Source organism: Leptodactylus fuscus, chromosome 8 (assembly GCF_031893055.1).
Source record: "Leptodactylus fuscus isolate aLepFus1 chromosome 8, aLepFus1.hap2, whole genome shotgun sequence".
In the NCBI taxonomy this organism is placed as follows: domain Eukaryota; kingdom Metazoa; phylum Chordata; class Amphibia; order Anura; family Leptodactylidae; genus Leptodactylus; species Leptodactylus fuscus.
In genome coordinates this window covers 76925169-76944607 of record NC_134272.1, presented here as the reverse complement: position 1 = coordinate 76944607, position 19439 = coordinate 76925169, and the positions used below count along the sequence as shown (strand labels likewise).

Below are 19439 nucleotides of genomic sequence, written 5' to 3'. Positions count from 1 at the left end.
GAAGTATAAGAAGCTTCCTATATTTTTCCTGTTCCTTTTGTAGCCATTCTTGGCTTTGGCTCAAAAAACCGCAGCAAAATCTGCAACAAAAAAAGCTGCTTTTCTGCAACGTGGCACCTGAAAGGAGTTGGACACCTGGGATGCATTTCAAAATACAAATACCAAATCCATGCTGGTTCCCGTTCCGCTCAGTCACTATGACTGGTGATGGGCCGACTTCCTGGGTTTCGAGAGGGCAGCAGCAACCAATAAACCTCAAATTAGGAATTGAGGATGGGTGAGGCGAATATTAATATCCTAAAGTTTTTAACCATCCCCTTTAATATCCCTCACCCCATCTCTCCCCTACCACCAGCGTTGTCGGCCCGGACAGCTGTCACTGCCGCACGCACTACCAGACCGCTTTGTTGTTTTGCGCGTTGCACATGAGACGGTCGTTAAAGATTTGCCGTCACGGCGGCTCTTAATTGCTTTATTAGTAAACAGTCCTGTCTAGCGAAGCGCACACGTTAATACGGCAGATCATTTTCTCTGCCGTTTTTTTCTTCTTTACCTCTCAACAGTTGTCATGTGCGCGCTCAAAATTCTTTTACTGCGAGAGAAAAAAAAAAAAAACTTCAAAATTAATGTTAGCAAAAGGCTCAGCAGCCGAGCGGAACGGTGCAAATTGCTTTTTGACTGGGTTCCTAGTTGTACTGCTGGTTTAATTGATATTTAAAGAGAAGATATTTACTCAAGTGCTGAAAGGGTAAAAACTGGCTCGGGGAAGGTGTGGTAACAGGGTGAAATCCTGAAAGCACCATCTACTATCGCTAATGTGTATCCCTTAATGATAGCACTCCTTTGTCACACTTATTCATGCTCATGCTTTCACAACGATACTATGGTGAATGTTCCTAATGGTGCCTCTTTCACACCGTCGAATTTCCCGTCCCCGGCCCTAATTTATAGACCCCCGTTCAGTTTTTTAATGCCTCTCTTCATACCTTTACCGTGTTTCCGAAGTCTGAGCTGCCTTCTCGTTCCAGGCCCGAGATGGTGGTGGGTTGGTACCACAGTCACCCCGGCTTCGGTTGCTGGCTCTCCGGCGTCGACATCAACACGCAGCAGAGCTTCGAAGCCTTATCCGAAAGAGCCGTCGCCGTTGTAGTCGATCCTATTCAGAGTGTAAAAGGAAAGGTAAAGTACAAGCTGTCTGTTTACCCAGCCCGGTCATGTAAATCAGTCTCGTAGTGTTGGATATTTTTTTTATTTTTTATTTTTCATGTTCACGCTATCGTGTATAATGAATACGTTCCCTTATTCCCCAGAACCTTGTTTGTCCGCGCTGGAGATGGCTCGTGCGGTGTAAATGAGCCGTCTCCTACTCCCTTTTGGTTAATGGGTCCATGATGTGTTTTTTATGTATCGTTAAGGATCGTCGGGTCCTTTCCCAATCACATAAGGCTGTAGCGACCCCCCCCCTTAACAAGAGTCCAGCCCAACGCCTCCAATATCAAGGCTCTATGGCTAGACAATTAAAGTTTCCCCCGAAGACCGTGTCCCAGGCACCTCACTTTTTTTTCTCCTTTTTTCTTTGAGAAGGAAGGGATGAATGTCTTCAAGATGTCTGTTCCATCGGAGAAGAAATTAACTTGCATAGCATATTGGGTGTAGTTGTCTTTTGTTTAAATCTTTTGTTCTTGTTTGGTTTCTTTTTTTTTTTTTTTTTTTTTATTTCGCTTCAGCCCCATATGCCATTTTCCTATTTCCTGCCTCGTGACAGCAGGGTGCAGGTCTATTATCACCTTCACAGAGCTGTCTGCAAATGTGAGAGGCAATTCGATTTTGCTCAGCCACAGGGAGAGTGGATTAGAAAAACTCAGAAGCTCCTGAAATTGGCTCGAATGCTTTACTGCTTTAAAATACTGCTGAGGTGTCTTGTTGGAACATGTCACTTCCATTGTAATGTAAAATAATAGATATGATAAAATGATCGCAATGCATTATTAGAGAAGTTTGCCTTCCTCTTAAAATAACCCGTCATTACGGATCTCGCTAAACATCGCGCGCCGATGCCAAAGCACCGACGCGTCTCTGTTTTGGGGGAAAGGGAGAACGAGACGTGGAAACGTTTCATTGGCATATTTCACCGGGGGAAGGAAAAAACATTTATATCACGAGTTGATTTAAGTTTTAATTGCTGTGAAGATAAGATATTACCTAAAAATAATTGCTTTTGGATGGGGGAGGGGGTATAGGAATACCTGGCGTGGCTGGGCACTAATTAACTAATAAACTAATTGGTTTAGTAAGGGTTTATTATTGGATATATCGGAGCGCTGTCTGGGGTAATTTAAGACTGTGAGTATTATACCAAATATAACAATATAGTAATAATAATAATAATAATAATAAATATATATATATATATATACATATACACACACACATATAGATAGATAGATAGATAGATAGATAGATAGATAGATAGATAGATAGATAGAAAAATACAGGGAGCAATGACCTTTAAGATCTGCAATTTTCCAAAATGTCTGCAAAATATGTGCATCAGTAGTATGTGTCTGAAACTGTGGACAAGAGACAGATACAGTGGGTTAAGCATTATTATTATTATTTGCATATAGGTAAAATGGATCAAAAGGGGGCGCTCTAGAGAATATACATATTTAGCAAGAAGTAGGGTTGACGGATCGAGAAAGATCGGATCCCGAACGGCTGGAAAATGATCGGAAATCGGATTTTGAAATCTCAAGATCGGCCCAACTCTACTATATATATAATATACAATTATAGTTGAGCGATCAGGAAAGATCAGATCCCAATCGGCAATCGAGCAAATTTCACAATCGGGATCAGCCTGAAAATGATCGGAAATCGGATTTTAAAATCGATCCTGAAATCTCAAGATCGGCTCAACCCTAGCAAGAAGCATTCATCCTGTCCACTTACTGATTCTTAAGGAGTAAGCTTACCATCATTGCAGATTTTCAGGACAGGAGACCTGTCCCTAACAAATGGGATAATGGATCCATATGCTGTGTGATGGTTGGATAGGTGGGTATGCCATATCTAGACAGATTGGTAGGCAAGCCAAATGGATGGGTGTTCTATAGATGGATAGATATGTCGTAGATGGACGCCATAGATGGCCATGCCTTAGATGAATGGGCACCGTAGATGGATGTATACCTACATATGATGGTTGGGTATGCCATATCTAGATTAATAGGAAAAACGGATGGGTATTCTGTAGATGGCTAGATATGTTGTGGATGGACACTGGAGATGAATGGATGCCGTAGATGGCTATGCCTGAGTAGGATGGATGGTATAGATGGGTGGCTGTACCTTTAGTAGTATGGACGCCATAGATCAGTGGCTGTACCTGTAGTAGTATGGACGCCATAGATCAGTGGCTGTACCTTTAGTAGTATGGACGCCATAGATGGGTGGCTGTACCTTTAGTAGTATGGACGCCATAGATGGGTGGCTGTACCTTTAGTAGTATGGACGCCATCAATGGGTGGCTGTACCGTTGGTAGTATGGACACCATAGATGAGTGGCTGTACCTTTAGTAGTATGGACGCCATAGATCAGTGGCTGTACCTTTAGTAGTATGGACGCCATAGATGAGTGGCTGTACCCTTAGTAGTATGGACGCCATAGATGGGTGGCTGTACCTTTAGTAGGAATGACGCCATAGATGAGTGGCCACACCTTAGCAGGATGGACGCCATACATGGGTGGCACCACCTTAGTAGGAAGGACGCCATAGATGAGTGGCCACACCTTAGCAGGATGGACGCCATACAAGGGTGGCACCACCTTAGTAGGATGGACTCCATAGATGAGTGGCTGTACTTTTAGTAGTATGGACACCATAGATGGGTGGTGGTTGTACTTTTAGTAGTATGGACGCCATAGATGAGTGGCTGTACTTTTAGTAGTATGGACGCCATACATGGGTGGCTGTACTTTTAGTAGTATGGACGCCATACATGGGTGGCTGTACCTTTAGTAGCATGGACACCATAGGTGAGTGGCCACACCTTAGCAGGATGGATGCCGTACATTGGTGGCCATGTCTTAGATGGTTGGCCGCTGTAGATGACTGTGTCATAGATGGAGAGGGGGCAAAAGATGGATGACTAGGCATACAATGGATGGATAGGTGTAGTTACTGCTGCATAGGGTACCAGGGACCGATGTCTAGGAGGTAATGGTAGTGACAAAGGTTATTGAGTAGAGATTAGACAAATATTTAGACATAGTATCTCTCCTTAATGACACCTTACATCTCACTGTGCATAGACATCAGCACCAGGAACTATCTGCTGTCCGGGAGGTTAGGGTAGTGAACAAAAGGTTAATATTAAATTATCAAGTATCCTTGTATCTCTACATAAATGCCCCCTGCATAGATATAGGCATAGTTATTCTTATTTCTTTATATAATTAAATGCGCAATAATAAATATTTTTCATTTTTCGAGTTCGTATGTGTATATATATATATTTATGCCCAATGTTCCAGTTTCTTCACAGCAGCCCAGAAGGGGTTAACCCCCCGACTGCCACTTATAGGTATTTCCAAGTTGTTTAGTAAATAGAGCTCTAGCGCCGAATCCTCCAAGGAAACGGTGAGAAAATGCACATACTCCAAGGAATCTGTTTTCCGCAGCCAAAATTGACATGGTATAAATAATTTGAGCGCGTCTTGTCGGCGCGCACACAATCACATCATTTCAGTGATATTCCTTTGGCATGAGCCAGTTTCATTTGTTCGCGCTTTCCAGCGAAAATGGCATAAAAAAGTCTGATTTCTCTGAATTTTTTATGCCGAGGGGCTTTCGGCCGACGGGGGATGATGTTTTCCACTCGTGGCCGCCTGACAGTGCACGGCAGCAGAAGTAACGCACCCAGAGCTGCGCTCGCAGGGTCACATGTCCGGCATCAATCTTTAAAGAGCCTACAAGTTTCTCAAGGAGCTGATAGCTGATCTGTTGCAGGTGATAAAAGATGTTTAGATGGGACATTAGTTGTTGCTTTTCTTCTTATTCCACACCTGGCGTATCTACAATGCTTGTGTGATGGCGGAATACATTACAATAACATGGTCGGCTTATGGTCGCCTGCAAACGCAACGCTGTGATCTGTGCTAAAAGCAACCGGCGGAGAGTCTTGTGGTGCTCTGTAATGTCTCGCAGTATGTGCATAGGAAATGGAAGAGCTTTGTCTGGAGATGGGATTGCAGTATACAGTTAAAGGGAGTGTGCCAATATATTTTTTAGATATTAAAACCACATATCTGTTTTTATTTTATATTCTTTCTCATTCTACATAGGATTATGGGGGCATCCATCCACCTTGACTCACTTTACAGCAGTCTAATGGCCATAGCTGGCCATAGTATGAAGCCGACTAGCTGAGGTGTATGGAAGAGTATTTTAGACATGCTCTGTGCAAGGGGGGGGGGGGGGAGATAAGGTGTGACGTCACCTACTGTCAGCAGTGATGTAATAATGGCTGAGTGGTGTTATCTATAGAGGTGTTATCTTCTGTTGTAATACTGTCTAAAATGTAAACGAGGTGGCGGATACAAAGGAATCTCTACAGGATAGACTTATGTCAGCCTATTGTTAGGCTTAGTAGCCACAGTGAAAATTGCAGGATATAGTATATTTTTGTAAAAAAAAAAAAAAGCAGTAGAGATGAGCGAACACTATTCGAAACAGCCGTTTCGAATAGCACGCTCCCATAGAAATGAATGGACGTAGCCGGTACGCGGGGGGTTAAGCGGCCGGCCGCCGGCAAAGTCTGCGTGCTGGCCACTTCCATTTATTTCTATGGGAGCGTGCTATTTGGAATGGCTGTTCCGAATAGTGTTCGCTCATCTCTACATAGCAGCATAAAATAATTAACAAAAAATTATTTTAGGAAAATTTTGGCATAGGTCCTTATCTGCTGTCCCTTTGAGATAAGATTGCATCTCCTCTGGCAATGCCCTTCATCACCGATGCCAGTTTTGAGTGTAGTCAGGGTGAGAAAGTTACCGACTCAGACTCCAACTTCCAAGTAAAATGAGTAATTGTATTAAAGGGGTTATCCAGCTTCCAAAAATGATCTGCATCCACAGCAGTGCTGTTCCCTTGTGCACCCTTTGAATTGCTTTATTTTACTTGCCACTCCTTGTATCCCTGTCGAATCTGTGGACAGACTACATTACCCATGATTCCTCTCCTGCTCTTACTCTCTGCCTACCCCTCCCCTTCTCTGCTTTCCCCTGAAATGAATTTACGTGCTGCGTGACATTTCTTTTGCTGGCTGCACTGCTCACAGGGGGGTAACGAGCTTGCAAATGAAATATCACAACTGAGGCTAATGACTTGAAAGTAAATCAAATGATCGTTGCTGAATTTAAACAGGATATATAGCAGGAAGATTGATGCATCCTGTTATATGGCCCGTATTTTGAATAACCCCTTTAATATCCTATAGATATGTAGTTTGGTACAGAGTCAATTCCATAGGAATCAATCACTAACTGTTATGTATTAAAGGAGCTTTGCAATTTATCTGACCATGGCAGTCGGCTATTAATCAGTCATTGGTTTGGCCGGTCATCTCCACAGCCCTGGCGTCCTACTATACTAGGGGTATAGGGCCATATAATGTCAGGCTTCATTGTTTGGCCCCAAACCCTCCAGTGCAGCCATTCCAGAAGATGTATTTGCAGACCCCAGCCCTACTGAAATGCAAATGCAAGTTAGTTGTAGGTGCAAGTGAAGGTTCGTCTTGCTCTTACCCCCAAGATACGACCGTCTCGCTCGCTGCTGTATAGTGCTGGGGTCTTGCCTCACAAGGAGCGATAATTTGTCCCCGGGACCACCGTTCACATTACGTCCTTTGCAGTCCTAGCAGGTGTCCTGTTTGCTCTTCTCACCACACATTGTCCTGTTTACCAGCGTTATTGGAATTTTTCGCATACCGATAGTTTGGGTTTATCATCGTAGCATTTTTGTCACGTTCCTTTAGTCTTGTGAGAAGTGATAAATGACTTGCCATTATTTGCTGCCAGCGGTCTTGTGTAGCCTTCTGACTTGTCTCTATTACCATTAAGTTGGTGTTATGTCTCTGGGTGCCGGGGAAAGGGTTGGTACTCTTTTGCAGTCCCAGATGTGCTTTTCTTCTTCTGGCTTTTTATTTTGGTGTTTTTAAGTTGTTTTGATGGTCTCGTGAACAGATCTGTGGTATCTATTTGCCTCATGCAGTGGCGTAACTAGGAATGGTGGCGCCCCGTGGTGAACTTTTGACATGCCCCCCCCCCCTTTCCCGACCGACACCGAAGACCTCGACCGACCCCCCTAGTGCCCCCTGCACATAGTATTATTTCCCATAGTGACCCCTGCACACAATATTATCCCCCATAGTGGCCCCTGCACACACTATTATGTCCCTTAGTGGCCCCTGCACAGTATTATGTCCCTTAGTGGCCCCTGCACACAGTATTATGTCCCTTAGTGGCCCCTGCACACAGTATTATCCCCCATAGTGGCCCCTGCACACAGTATTATGCCCCATAGTGGCCCCTGCACACAGTATTATGTCCCTTAGTGGCCCCAGTATACAATATTATCCCCCATAGTGGCCCCTGCACACAGTATTATCCCCCATAGTGGCCCCTGCACACAGTATTATCCCCCATAGTGGCCCCTGCACACAGTATTATCCCCCATAGTGGCCCCTGCACACAGTATTATCCCCCATAGTGGCCCTTGCACACAGTATTATGTCCCATAGTAGCCCCTGTACACAGTATTATCCCCCATAGTGGCCCCTGCACACAGTATTATGTCCCACTGTGGACACCCATAAACAATTATTATACTCTGGGATCTTTTCAGACCCCAGAGTATAATAATCGTAGACCCAGGGGGAGAAAAACATAACAAAAACTAAGTTACTCACCTATCTCCCGGCTCCTACTCTGTCGGCCTCCACTGTCGTCCTTCTTCAATTATGTCAGACGTCACATGACCTGGGACGCAGGCCGGGGTCATGAGACGTCAGACGACTAGGCCTGAAGCCTGCCTGGATTGTGGAGAGGTAAGTAACCGTGTTTTTTATGTTTCTTACCTCTCTCCGGGCTCCGATCATTATACACGGAGGTCTGAAAAAAAAACCTGATGGTGGTATAATGATGGTGTTTGTGGGGCCCGCGGTGTTACTGACCGATCCCGGCCCTGCCGGGATCGGTTAGTAAATAGGGCCCGTTACCGGCTGGAGTAACTTCAGCCGGTAACGGCCTATTAATAAAAAACCGCCGTGGCTGTCAGCGGGCCCCTAATGTCCCGGGCCCTGTGGCAGCTGCCTCTGCGGCTATGGCGGTAGTTACACCACTGGCCTCATGGATCGCACACTGCATTCATTACATTTCCTGGGTCCACTTCAGTCTCTACTTTCTTGACTGTCTCAACGTACAAGAAATGATCCTTAAACTAATCGATGACTGCAATGGAGACCAGCAGGGACCCCAGAAGTGCCCAGACTGGCAGAGTAGTTTTGGGGGTTGCGAGTAATTCTTTAGCAGCAGAGGTTTGCTGGTGGAAAGTAAATCTGGCTTCATAAATAACTTACCTGCAAAGTGTCCACAAGTAAATAGAATATCCTGCAACTACTTCCAGGTATTGATGCGCTGCAATGGTCGTCACCCAAGAGTCAGAGTCAGACTCCAATCCCAGCCCCTTCTAAAGGTCTGTTCATACAGTGGAAAATGAAGAGGAAATTCCTGATTCTGATGGATATTTCGTATGACTAGCCACAATGGGATGCCAGTGCAATGCGTCAGCATGAATGGGCCTTATCAGAAGAGACGCCGCGGGCAGAATCCGCGGCGAGATCGAGCAGGGCGCTTCTTTATTCTGCGTCCTGCTGCGATCTCTGCCTCCAAATGAAAACAATGGGAGGCGGATTCAGGAGGAATCTGCTCCAAATTCGTGGGCGCAACCGGTTGCGAAGTCCGCGGCAAATTCCTCCGTGTGAACTGACCCTTAAATGGCTGATAGCCATGGTCAAGTCATAAGCAGTAACGATTCTCAAATTCATTTAGAAGCCACTGACTAATTCCTGTGACCATAAATATGTAATAACTGTACATCTAATTATACAAGATTAAGTATTCTATACAATAATATTTTGAGAAAATTAGTCATTCGGTAACATCGGAAAAATCACAGCGTTTTACAGTACATGCGAATCCCATGTCCGCTTTGCAGAAAAAAATCGCAGCACGGATACGCTGCGATTTCCAAATCCGTCACGGTTTTGGAAATCGCAGCATGTCAATTATATCTACGGAAACGCCGGTGGCTTTCCCATAGATATAATTGTGACAGAAAGTCTGCGGAGGAAAACTCTGTGAACTTTCTGTTCAAAGCGCTGCAGGAAGAACCTCAATGCGTTCATGCCACAGTTGTTCCTGCAGCGCTTTAGTGCTGCGTTTCCAGCCCGTGGGACCTTGGACAAAGACCACACCCAAAATAGGTCCTAATTCAGACCCCAGCTCTGGTTCTTAGGCACCTTGAAGCTCTACAGTGTACAGAATGCTATAAAGCCTTAAAGACGGTCTCCCCCCCGGATGTGTCCACATGCACTTACTAGTGATGTATAGGACCGTGTGTATGTGGTGTAAACAAACCTTTTTTTTTTTTTTTTCTTTGCTACAATATCCAGAAATCTAGTTTTTATTTTTATGCAAATGTCATGAATGGTGCATCGGGCGCTTGTCTTACAGTACATACTTGGTAGGTAGAGGGATGTAAGCGGCTGGAGTTACCGAGTCTCTTGGTAACCAATAGAGAACAAGACTATTAGATATAGTGAAATGCAGCGAGCCAGACCCTTCTTTTCCTTGATATCTCCCTTTAGTGAGAATTCGAGCACCCCAAGTACATTACACAGTCGTATAGTCCTGGCAGAATTGGCCCGTTTGACCACCTCTAGATATGATGGGTCTGACCAGTAATGGGATTTTCCTGGTAATGATATTTATCCCCTATTGATGGGATCAGGAGAATGAAATCCACAAGTGCCCCATGTAAATGCTTCATTCCCTCTTGTGGGAGTGCTGGAAATTGCCCTTCCAAAATTCCCATAGAAATGAATGGAGCCATGGACAAGCCTGCACACTATGGCTACTGTCATATGAAGTAATCTAGAGCTTCCATTAGCCTTATTGCTGGGGGTCCCAGTGGCCGAACCCCAATGATGACAAATCAATAGTGAAAAATCAGCAATTATTATTATTATTATTATTATTATTATTATTATTTATTATTATGTTATTTTATTATTTTATTAAAAATAATAATAAAATATTTAAATGATATATAATTTATTATTAAATACAAACTTAATGTCCCTATAGATTATTTTTGGTACCGTATATACTCTAGTATAAGCTGAGTTTTTCAGCACCGTTTTTGTGCTGAAAAAGCCCCCCTGGGCTTATACTCGAGTCAATAAGTTTTCCCAATTTTTTATGGTAAAATTAGGGGCCTCGGCTTATATTCGGGTCGGCTTATACTCGAGTATATACGGTAGGTTTCCTTGTACTAGTGGGATGTACAGTAGTTAAATGGCTGCCGAATCACTAGCCATCCTTTCTCATCTTGGTAGCCTCCCCAATCGTGAGTTTGTCTCTGCTAAACCTCCATCAACCCAAATATTCCAGTTATGGGGATCGGTATTATTGTAAGCTTGGCAGCCATTCATCTACTAGATGCCAACTGATCAGCCATGAATTGGGTCGCCCAATGTGTATAATATCTGGATTGGTATTTCGGTTTTATAGGAATACATGTTCTCCCGTGTTTCAAAAATAAATCCGAAGCAGATGACAAAAACAATAACAATTGTTTTTATGTTTTAATTTACGTCTTTTTTTTTTTTTTCTCTTTTTAATGCAAGCGAAATTTGGATTGTACGATCGTCTGGGAATCTTCTGGCACATATTTATTTGTATCTTTTTTCATGAAAATATTATGTTTGTTACGAATCCACGGGTCAGTCGCCTGCCATCTTGGTATAGGATAAATAGGGATTTTGTTTCCTTATTTTTTCTAATTTTTATTTATTTATTTTTTTGTGCCTCCCTTCAATTTTTTTGTTATTTCCAAGCCGTAATGATTCCACCAGGCGAACACAGATGTACAAAAAAGATGTAGCTTGTATTTTCCTATTGACAGCTTCCAAATATTTAGTATTTAATTCCAAGAGTTGCAATTAGTACAGCAAACCACGGTGCTCCAAGCACACATCCCACAAGCTAATTATGTTAGCGAGGTCAGAGAAAATACATATTTTCAGAAAAATAAAAGGGCTACATTAATAATGCGCGTGTCTCCTAACTTGGCTGTTAGATCACAGTTTGTTGATCTGGAGTATAATGTGTACAATTCACAAATTTGTCTGATAACAGGGATCGGCGGTGTGTGCGCGCACACCATTGTGTTTATTTTACTAACCAGTATATTCACAGCAATCACTTCCAAATATCTTCGCTGTAAAGATGTGTTAATTACAAAACAGACAAGGTCTTCTATTATATTAAATCTACTAACAAGAAGACAGCAGGAATCACACATTTAAATAGCATCATCAACCCTTCTTTTAGTGCCGTGTTTTGATCCGCGAGTTATGCGTAGACCAAAGGTGCTATTAAAGACGGGGCGTAGAAAGCAAGGCGGCGTTCCACGAAACCAAATGCATTCAACAAGCAAACAGACCTTTAGCCGTAATTTTAACAAGCCGGTGGAATTAGAAACCATCATGTTCCTGCCGATTCACGCGGCGTTAATAACGAGAGGTTTCCCTTAAGCTAGGCCCCGGCGCTAATGGCGTTGTTATAAATTGTCTCTTCCGACGATGACCCTGGAAGTCTCGAGGCGCGGGAGAAGATGAACCGAGGAGAACGCTTTATGAAGGGCGACTAGGTGGGAAGTTACCTTGCGTTTGCAAATGAAGGTAGCGCTTCTGTTTCTAGAAGGCTGAGCGCGGCGCCATCTTTGATCCCATTACTTATATAAGGGCTACTTTTAGGCAAATACATTTTAATTTTTTTTATTTTTTTTTTTATAAATTATTTTAAGGGCAGGTAGATACATTTGTATAGATAGATATTTTTTCTGCTTTATTTATTTTTATGCTTTATGATACGTTGGTTACTTGGGGGGAGTTCACACAGTGGAATTTTAGTGGGTAAAGGATTCTACCTGCTGTTCTTAAGATGCTCCATTTATTCCTACCTTGAAAAAAATCAGAAAAAAAAACAAGCAGTCTGCTCAATTGTCAGATCAGGACAATCTGAAGATATAGTGCAAGAGACAGATGTTGTTCTTGGTGGGATTCGAACCCAGGACTCCAGCGCTGCAAGGCTGCAGTGCTAACCACTGAGCCACCGTGTTGCCCCATTGTACATTGGTGTTGCACCAGAATTCCGTACAAGTCAAGTGCACAGGATCGCAATGTAATAAACGCATCAGCGAACACACAATCCATCATGAAATGTAAGACGTGAAATATTGCCACATATATGAACCAAGATGAACCAATCCCTGAGATAGGCGCTGCGTAAACCCCCATCAATATAGTCAATGTACAACCTGCAGCACCTATGGTGGTCTCTGGTAAAGTACGGCATATACACGGACTATAGAAAAACGTACAATGAGTATACATGGATGTACTGGCCAAACCACATAGGGATTAACAAACTGATGTTTCCCCTGGGCCATACCACAAGAGGGGGAGGGGGCAGTATGACAAATGGCGTCTTTCCGGTTACCTCACTGCCTAGTGTCTTGTCCTCGGGATACACAATGTGGGAAGATGGAAGGGACAGGCAAGTCTTAAGTAGAATAGAAGGAAAGAAGTAGAAACTGAACCTTTCTACTCATCAGGTCTTTGTGGTCAGAGTCCATTTTGGATGACGTTTCATTCAGTACAAATCTACCAACTAAGGCTAGATCTACACGGCCATGTCTCATGTTGTGCGACCAATGTCACCCTGCAACGTTTTAACTGCTCTTAGCAAATAGAGGCTTCCAAGGGTGCTCCGACCGTGACCGCAAAAAATTAGAACAATGTCCGAAAGAGATGCAGGAGAGCGCTGCCATTGTTGGTCATGTGATTTATCAAATAAAGACCTTGTTGCAGATTTACTTTCCTACGACCTTAACCATAGAAATAAATGTGACGTTCTAAAGGATACATTATTGCTAATATATAATGAGTGAATTCTCCATCGGCTCAGCTCCACCGCTTTGGATCTTTTGGATCGGACATGTGAGCGCCCTGAGATTTATATTATTTTATATAAAAAGCAAAATAAAATAAAAAAAGGTATTACACCTATCAAAATATACAAAAAGAAAGTACTGTATATACTCGAGTATAAGCCGACCCGAATATAAGCCGAGGCCCCTAATTTTACCACAAAAAAATGGGAAAACTTATTGACTGGAGTATAAGCCGGGGGGGGGGGGGGAGATGCAGCAGCTACTGGAAAATTTCAAAAATTAAAATAGCCAGAGTTTTTGGGTGCAGTAGTTGCTGGGGAAGGGGAGGGGGTGTTTTGGTTGTCTGTCTGCCCCTTCCCTGAGCTTGAGGACTGAGTTTTTTTTCCCCCACTTGGAATTCAGTAGGGTATCTGCAGTGCTCCTATTAACCACTTCCCGACGGAACAGGAGCACTGCAGGTACCCTATATTCAGTAGACCGGGCACTGTCAGACACAGGGATACCTAATGTGTATGTGTGTCTCAGTCATTTTCTACTTTTATATGTATTCTAGGGAAAGGAGGGATTTACAACATTTTATTTATTTTTTTTATTATATTTTTTTTAAGCTTCTTTTTTTCCACTATTTTATGGGAGATTCTATACATTACTATTGCGGCTGGTCATAGACATAACCCAAAAATACGGCTTATACTCGAGTATATACGGTAATATAAAGATGTATTGCCACTTTTGACTACAAATCCTGCTACGGGGCACATATAATAACTATTTGCACTACATATCACAGCCATGCTTTTCAGTTTGGCCACAATTTGGACATATTTATGTAATGGGCCACGTTGCAAAAAATAAAAAATATCAATGTATTTGAAGGTTCAGCAACATTTTTTAACCTCTTGATACTTTCTGACAAATAGCGGTGACATTTATTGACTTGTTCATTGACTTTTTTTTAAGAATCTTTATATAGTTACAATATAACTTTGTAATAAATATAGAAAAAAAAAAAACTTTGTTCCATGGGTTCCCGTATGACCCCTTTATTCTTACCCTTAACGATAACCTACAAAAACAAGCTTCATGCAGGGAATGGCTCCTTGAGCGCCCCCTCCAAATACCCACAGGGGCATTTTCCTAGTCGTGTAATTAACACACAACTCATTAAATCTCTGGACATGAGCGAGTCGATTTATTTTGCTGTTTTACTGTAAAGAAGGACGAGGCTTCTCGCTGCGCGCACAGAGCAATTATAACCCCGGAGACATTTGCATGTGCAGTATTACTCCTGAGCAGTAGATGTGCATGTACTTGTGTACATTCATATACACGCCAAGTATAAATAATCCTCGCACCATTTTTGTTTCTAATTTTACATTGCAGGTTGTTTGCTGGACTAGTTCTTTGAAGGCTGTTGCTATAGCGATCCCAGGGATGCCATATTTACTTGAACTTCCAAAAAAAACGCTGTTTGTGCAAACAATCTGCTTGTAGCGATGCTAATGATCAATGTATACATATGGAAATATTGATGCATCTATGTGAATACCTGACTAGGTAGGAGAGACTGTTTGTGATGGTTGTATTGTGTCTTCCCGGGGGTTAGTTATCAGACGGGCGACCCATTCTGGATATTTGGTAACTTTATTGGCAATAAAAAAAATTACTGCAATTCTTTAGCAGGGCCGAGGAACGCCGCGATTTGTCCACAGGCCAAACCCAACTCCGACTCCTTCATATGGTCAGATGCAGTGAAATTCACAAAAAAAAATATCTACTGATTTGACAAAATAAAATTTACTCCAGCATCAAATAAAAAATAAAACAAAAATAAAATAAACAAAAAAAAAAATGTATTTTAGTTTTTAGTTTTTTTAAACGACTTCTCCCAGACTCACACAACTGAGTACTGTCAAGGAAAGGCAGCCAGTGGGCAGGTCGTATTTCCTGGATTGAACTCTGCAATATGTATATACTCGAGTATAAGCCGACCCGAATATAAGCTGAGGCCCCTAATTTTACCACAAAAAACTGGGAAAACTTATTGACTCGAGTATAAGCCGAGGGGGGGAAATGCAGCAGCTACTGGAAAATTTAAAAAATTAAAATGGTTGGAGTTTTTGGGTGATGGGGAAGGGGAGGGGGTGTTTTGGTTGTCTGTCTGCCCCTTCCCTGAGCTTGAGGACTGCTTTTTTTTTCTTCCCCCACTTGGAATTCAGCCTTACTGAATATACGGGATCTGCAGTGCTCCTATTAACCCCTTCCCGATGGAACAGGAGCACTGCAGATCCCCTATATTCAGTAGACCGGGCACTGTCAGACACAGGGAGTCCTAATGTGTATGTGTGTCAGTCACTTTCTACTTTTGTGTCTACTCTAGGGAAAGGAGGGATTTACAACTTTTAATTTTTTTTATTTTATTCTATACATTGACATTGCTGCTGGTTATAGACCTCGCCCCCCCCCCTCCCCCCCAGGAAAAAAAAAAAATTATTTCTGTCTTTGCTGACTCGAGTATAAGCCGAGGGGGACTTTTTCAGCACAAAAACTGTGCTGAAAAATTCGCCTTATACTCGAGTTATATAGATAGATAGATAGATAGATAGATAGATAGATAGAGATATATAGAGAGAGAGAGACGTTTGAGTAAATTTTATTTTATTTTTTTCTATTTTTTTATTTTGCTTTATTTGGTATGACCTCACCCAAACTCACACAAACCGAGTACTCTGAATCAGACTCTGCATTCTAATATGATATGGTAGTGAGAGCTGCTGAATGGCCGAACCCCTACAATACTGAGCTGAGACAGCGCAGTGTCCGATCAGTACAATAGTGATCTGGTCATTCCCTGTGTCATATCTCACTATCATGCCGCGAGTCCCACAGTCAAGTTCAGTCCGGAAAATATAGCAGTTGTCTATAGTAAAGCAAGAAGCCTTGTGATGGATTCACATGGACATAATGGGTATTACACAGACCTTACAGCAGAAAATCTAATAACCTGAATTTACAGCATCAGAGACCCACATGTAGGACGGGATTTGAGGCTGGAATATGGTCCATATCATACAGTCCTCTTATGGCCGGGTGAGAGATCTCTTCCCACCAATCTATTCCTGCCAAAATGGTGAGAAATGAGATAAAATTACTTTGTCAATCATTTTATGAATAGTGGCCCGGGCTAACCATGTCCAGGAGCTTCAATATGTGGAATATGTAATACATTTACTTTGAGGTCGGTCTCTTCTGTCTTGTATGCCACAACCCTTCCTTTAAATGCCCAATTTTGGACTTCCCATAAGCACATTGGGGGATTTCTAAATTTAATTGGTAAGGGGTGAGATTCAGAACTCTGACACTGGTTACCTCTGGGGTTCTGAATCGCACCCCCTGCCTGACACCGCCCACTTGATATTACAGAGCTTAGCACATGCGGCCCCAAAACTAACTACTCTTGTTACTCAGGAATGGTGGGGGCTAGAGAGAAAATTACAACTGTGCTGGAATCGGTGGAGGGGCGACTATTAACAGATGCTAGAATTGGTAGAGGTGGTGACACGCATAATGCTCCGGTCCTAATAAATTCCACCCGTTGCTCAGTATACAGAGTACATGGCGCCTTGTCTAGGCAACCACTTGTGAACCTACAGCAGAGTTAATGTTTTATTATCTCGAATTACTAATGTGCTCATTACTGCAGATGACTTTAATGTCCAGATGTTTATAAAAAGTTCTGCCTGTTATTTCTTCCCAGCGCTATTTCTGTACTAGAGTGAAGCTCTGTGTCAGAGATGGTGACATATGGGACTAATATCATGAGCACTGTCTAAATTTAATTTGTGCACCAGAGCTCGGATGCCGCGCAGTCTGTTAAGTTTTCTCCATGTTTTTGTAGTTTGATCTTAAAGCTTGGTGACGGCAGTACCAAGTATTGTACAAGAAAGGAGCAAGTGCTTATTCATAGCCAAGAGGAACAATATGGCGCCATGATAGAATCTGTGACATTACTATAGATCAGTGTCTGCAACGTCTGACTCTACAGCTGTTAGGATCACTAGAACAAGTATATCACCCCAGCCCTGCAGATAGAGAGGTTACTGTCACCAGAACCAGCATATCACCCCAGCCCTGCAGATAGATAGGTTAGTGTCACCAGAACCAGCATATCACCCCAGCCCTGCAGATAGATAGGTTACAGTCACCAGAACCAGCATATCACCCCAGCCCTGCAGATAGATAGGTTACTGTCACCAGAACCAGCATATCACCCCAGCCCTGCAGATAGATAGGTTAGTGTCACCAGAACCAGCATATCACCCCAGCCCTGCAGATAGATAGGTTAGTGTCACCAGAACCAGCATATCACCCCAGCTCTGCAGATAGATAGGTTAGTGTCACCAGAACCAGCATATCTGTTGGGTTCGGTTGGGTGGTAAATGTCTGATCCTCCATCAATCACTAGAACATATTCCTTCCCACAGGAGGAGCAGCTTAGCTTGTGTCTCTGTTCCATATGTATCTATGGCACTGACATAGGTTGCTGAGTAAACACAGGGCTCAGTTTTTACATCAGCCCCATAGACTTTGAATGAAGTGGCCACAGTCACTCACTCATCACTGTGGTCGTGCAGTGGAACGGGAGTCTCAATCCCTCTATTCTAGTGATCGGCGCCCCCAATGGTCAGACATTTATCTGTGGAGAGGAGATAAATGTTCAATATGTGAAAGTCCCATTGGCGATCATTCTGTCTTTGTGATAATGCAAATCCATTGTATTTGCAATGGCTACCTGGTGAGCTTGAGCTAGTGTAAACCTGGCCCCCTCCCCTTACATCTCCTAAAGCGTTCCTGCCCGGCCTGGTAGAGGGGGATACGTTGCTTCCAGATACCTCTTGGATTGTCCCCATGATATATAGACCCGTCTTGTATCCATATGCAGTTGTTATTGCTCCCCTGCCGGGGATACCCATGGTGTATATTATGTTTTTTTTATATATCATGAAGTCATTTAAGAGAAGGCTATGAATTGTTACCCTGCTGAAATGGTGTTTTTTCCAAGCAGATAAAAAAACAGGAACAATTCCAAAAGTTGTACATAAGGTTTTCAAATCTGTGGGAAACCAAGTATACAAAGATGACAAGGAATCGGAGTCTAGAAGCCAAGGAAGCACAGAATGCCTTGGCACTTGCAGGATCTTCATACTACGCTTAGATTTCATTGTGATAATTTACCAGCACACAATGAAGGCGAAACATGTCGCAGCGGACCACATAAAGGACGCACCCTCCGGACTAGGCCCATTCATTTGAGCCTACTCCAGAGACAGTCGTGGCAGGGGCATTTTGACCCTATTGTGACGTGGCTTCCCGCGTCACTCTTGGGACCAAAAGCCGCCAATCCGCTACCCATGTGAACAGTTCACACGTGTTAGGGTGGTCGAGGAATTTGGTCAGGAAAAAAAATCCGCTTCAGGAATTAGGAAGCTTTATTTGGAGCATTTGGGCTAGTTCACACGGGCAAGGAGGGGGTGGATTATGGCGCTGAATCTACGTCATAAACTGCTCCCTCACAATAGAGGTCTATGTAGGCAACATACCGCTCACAGAATATAGAATCAACATGCCCTTTCTTCAGATGGACTCCGCAGATGAATCCGCCCTGGCGTCCGCCTTGTGACAGCACCCTCCGGAATAGACCCATTCATTTGGGCCTTATCCGGAGCGGAGAGCCGCAGCGAGATGCCTTGCACTGCATCGGCATCCGTGATGGAATATGCACACGCGTAATTGCGAGTGAACTAACCTTTTTTTTTTTGACATGAGGCGGTTTTTAGAGCATTTTTGAGGCAGTTTTTTGTTTCAGGTTTTTTCCTCCAGCACAGTGAATGGACCTTGAAAAAGCCGCCTGGCGTGTTTTGCCAAAAAACTGCTAGCTGTTTTCCGCCTCCCATTGACTTGTATTGATTTCCTGAGGTGGAATCCTCCTGAAGAAAGGGCATGTCGCTTCTTTTCTCCGCTAGTGGAAAAAAGAATGCTAGCGGTATACATCTACATAGACCTCTTTGGTGAGGGGGTGGATTTTGAGGCCGATTCTGCGACAAAATCTGCCCCCTCTTGCCCTGTGTGAACGAGCCC

General features: G+C 43.2%; 1 protein-coding gene across 1 annotated transcript in view; it reads left to right on the top strand.

Moving 5' to 3' along the window:
- Positions 1 to 19439, top strand: part of PSMD14 (proteasome 26S subunit, non-ATPase 14) — a 68176-nt gene that overhangs the window by 39729 nt on the left and 9008 nt on the right. Inside the window, exon 6 of the mRNA XM_075284506.1 lies at positions 1029 to 1179. Coding sequence (XP_075140607.1) covers positions 1029 to 1179 — 151 coding nt within the window. The remainder of the gene's footprint in view (positions 1 to 1028; positions 1180 to 19439) is intronic.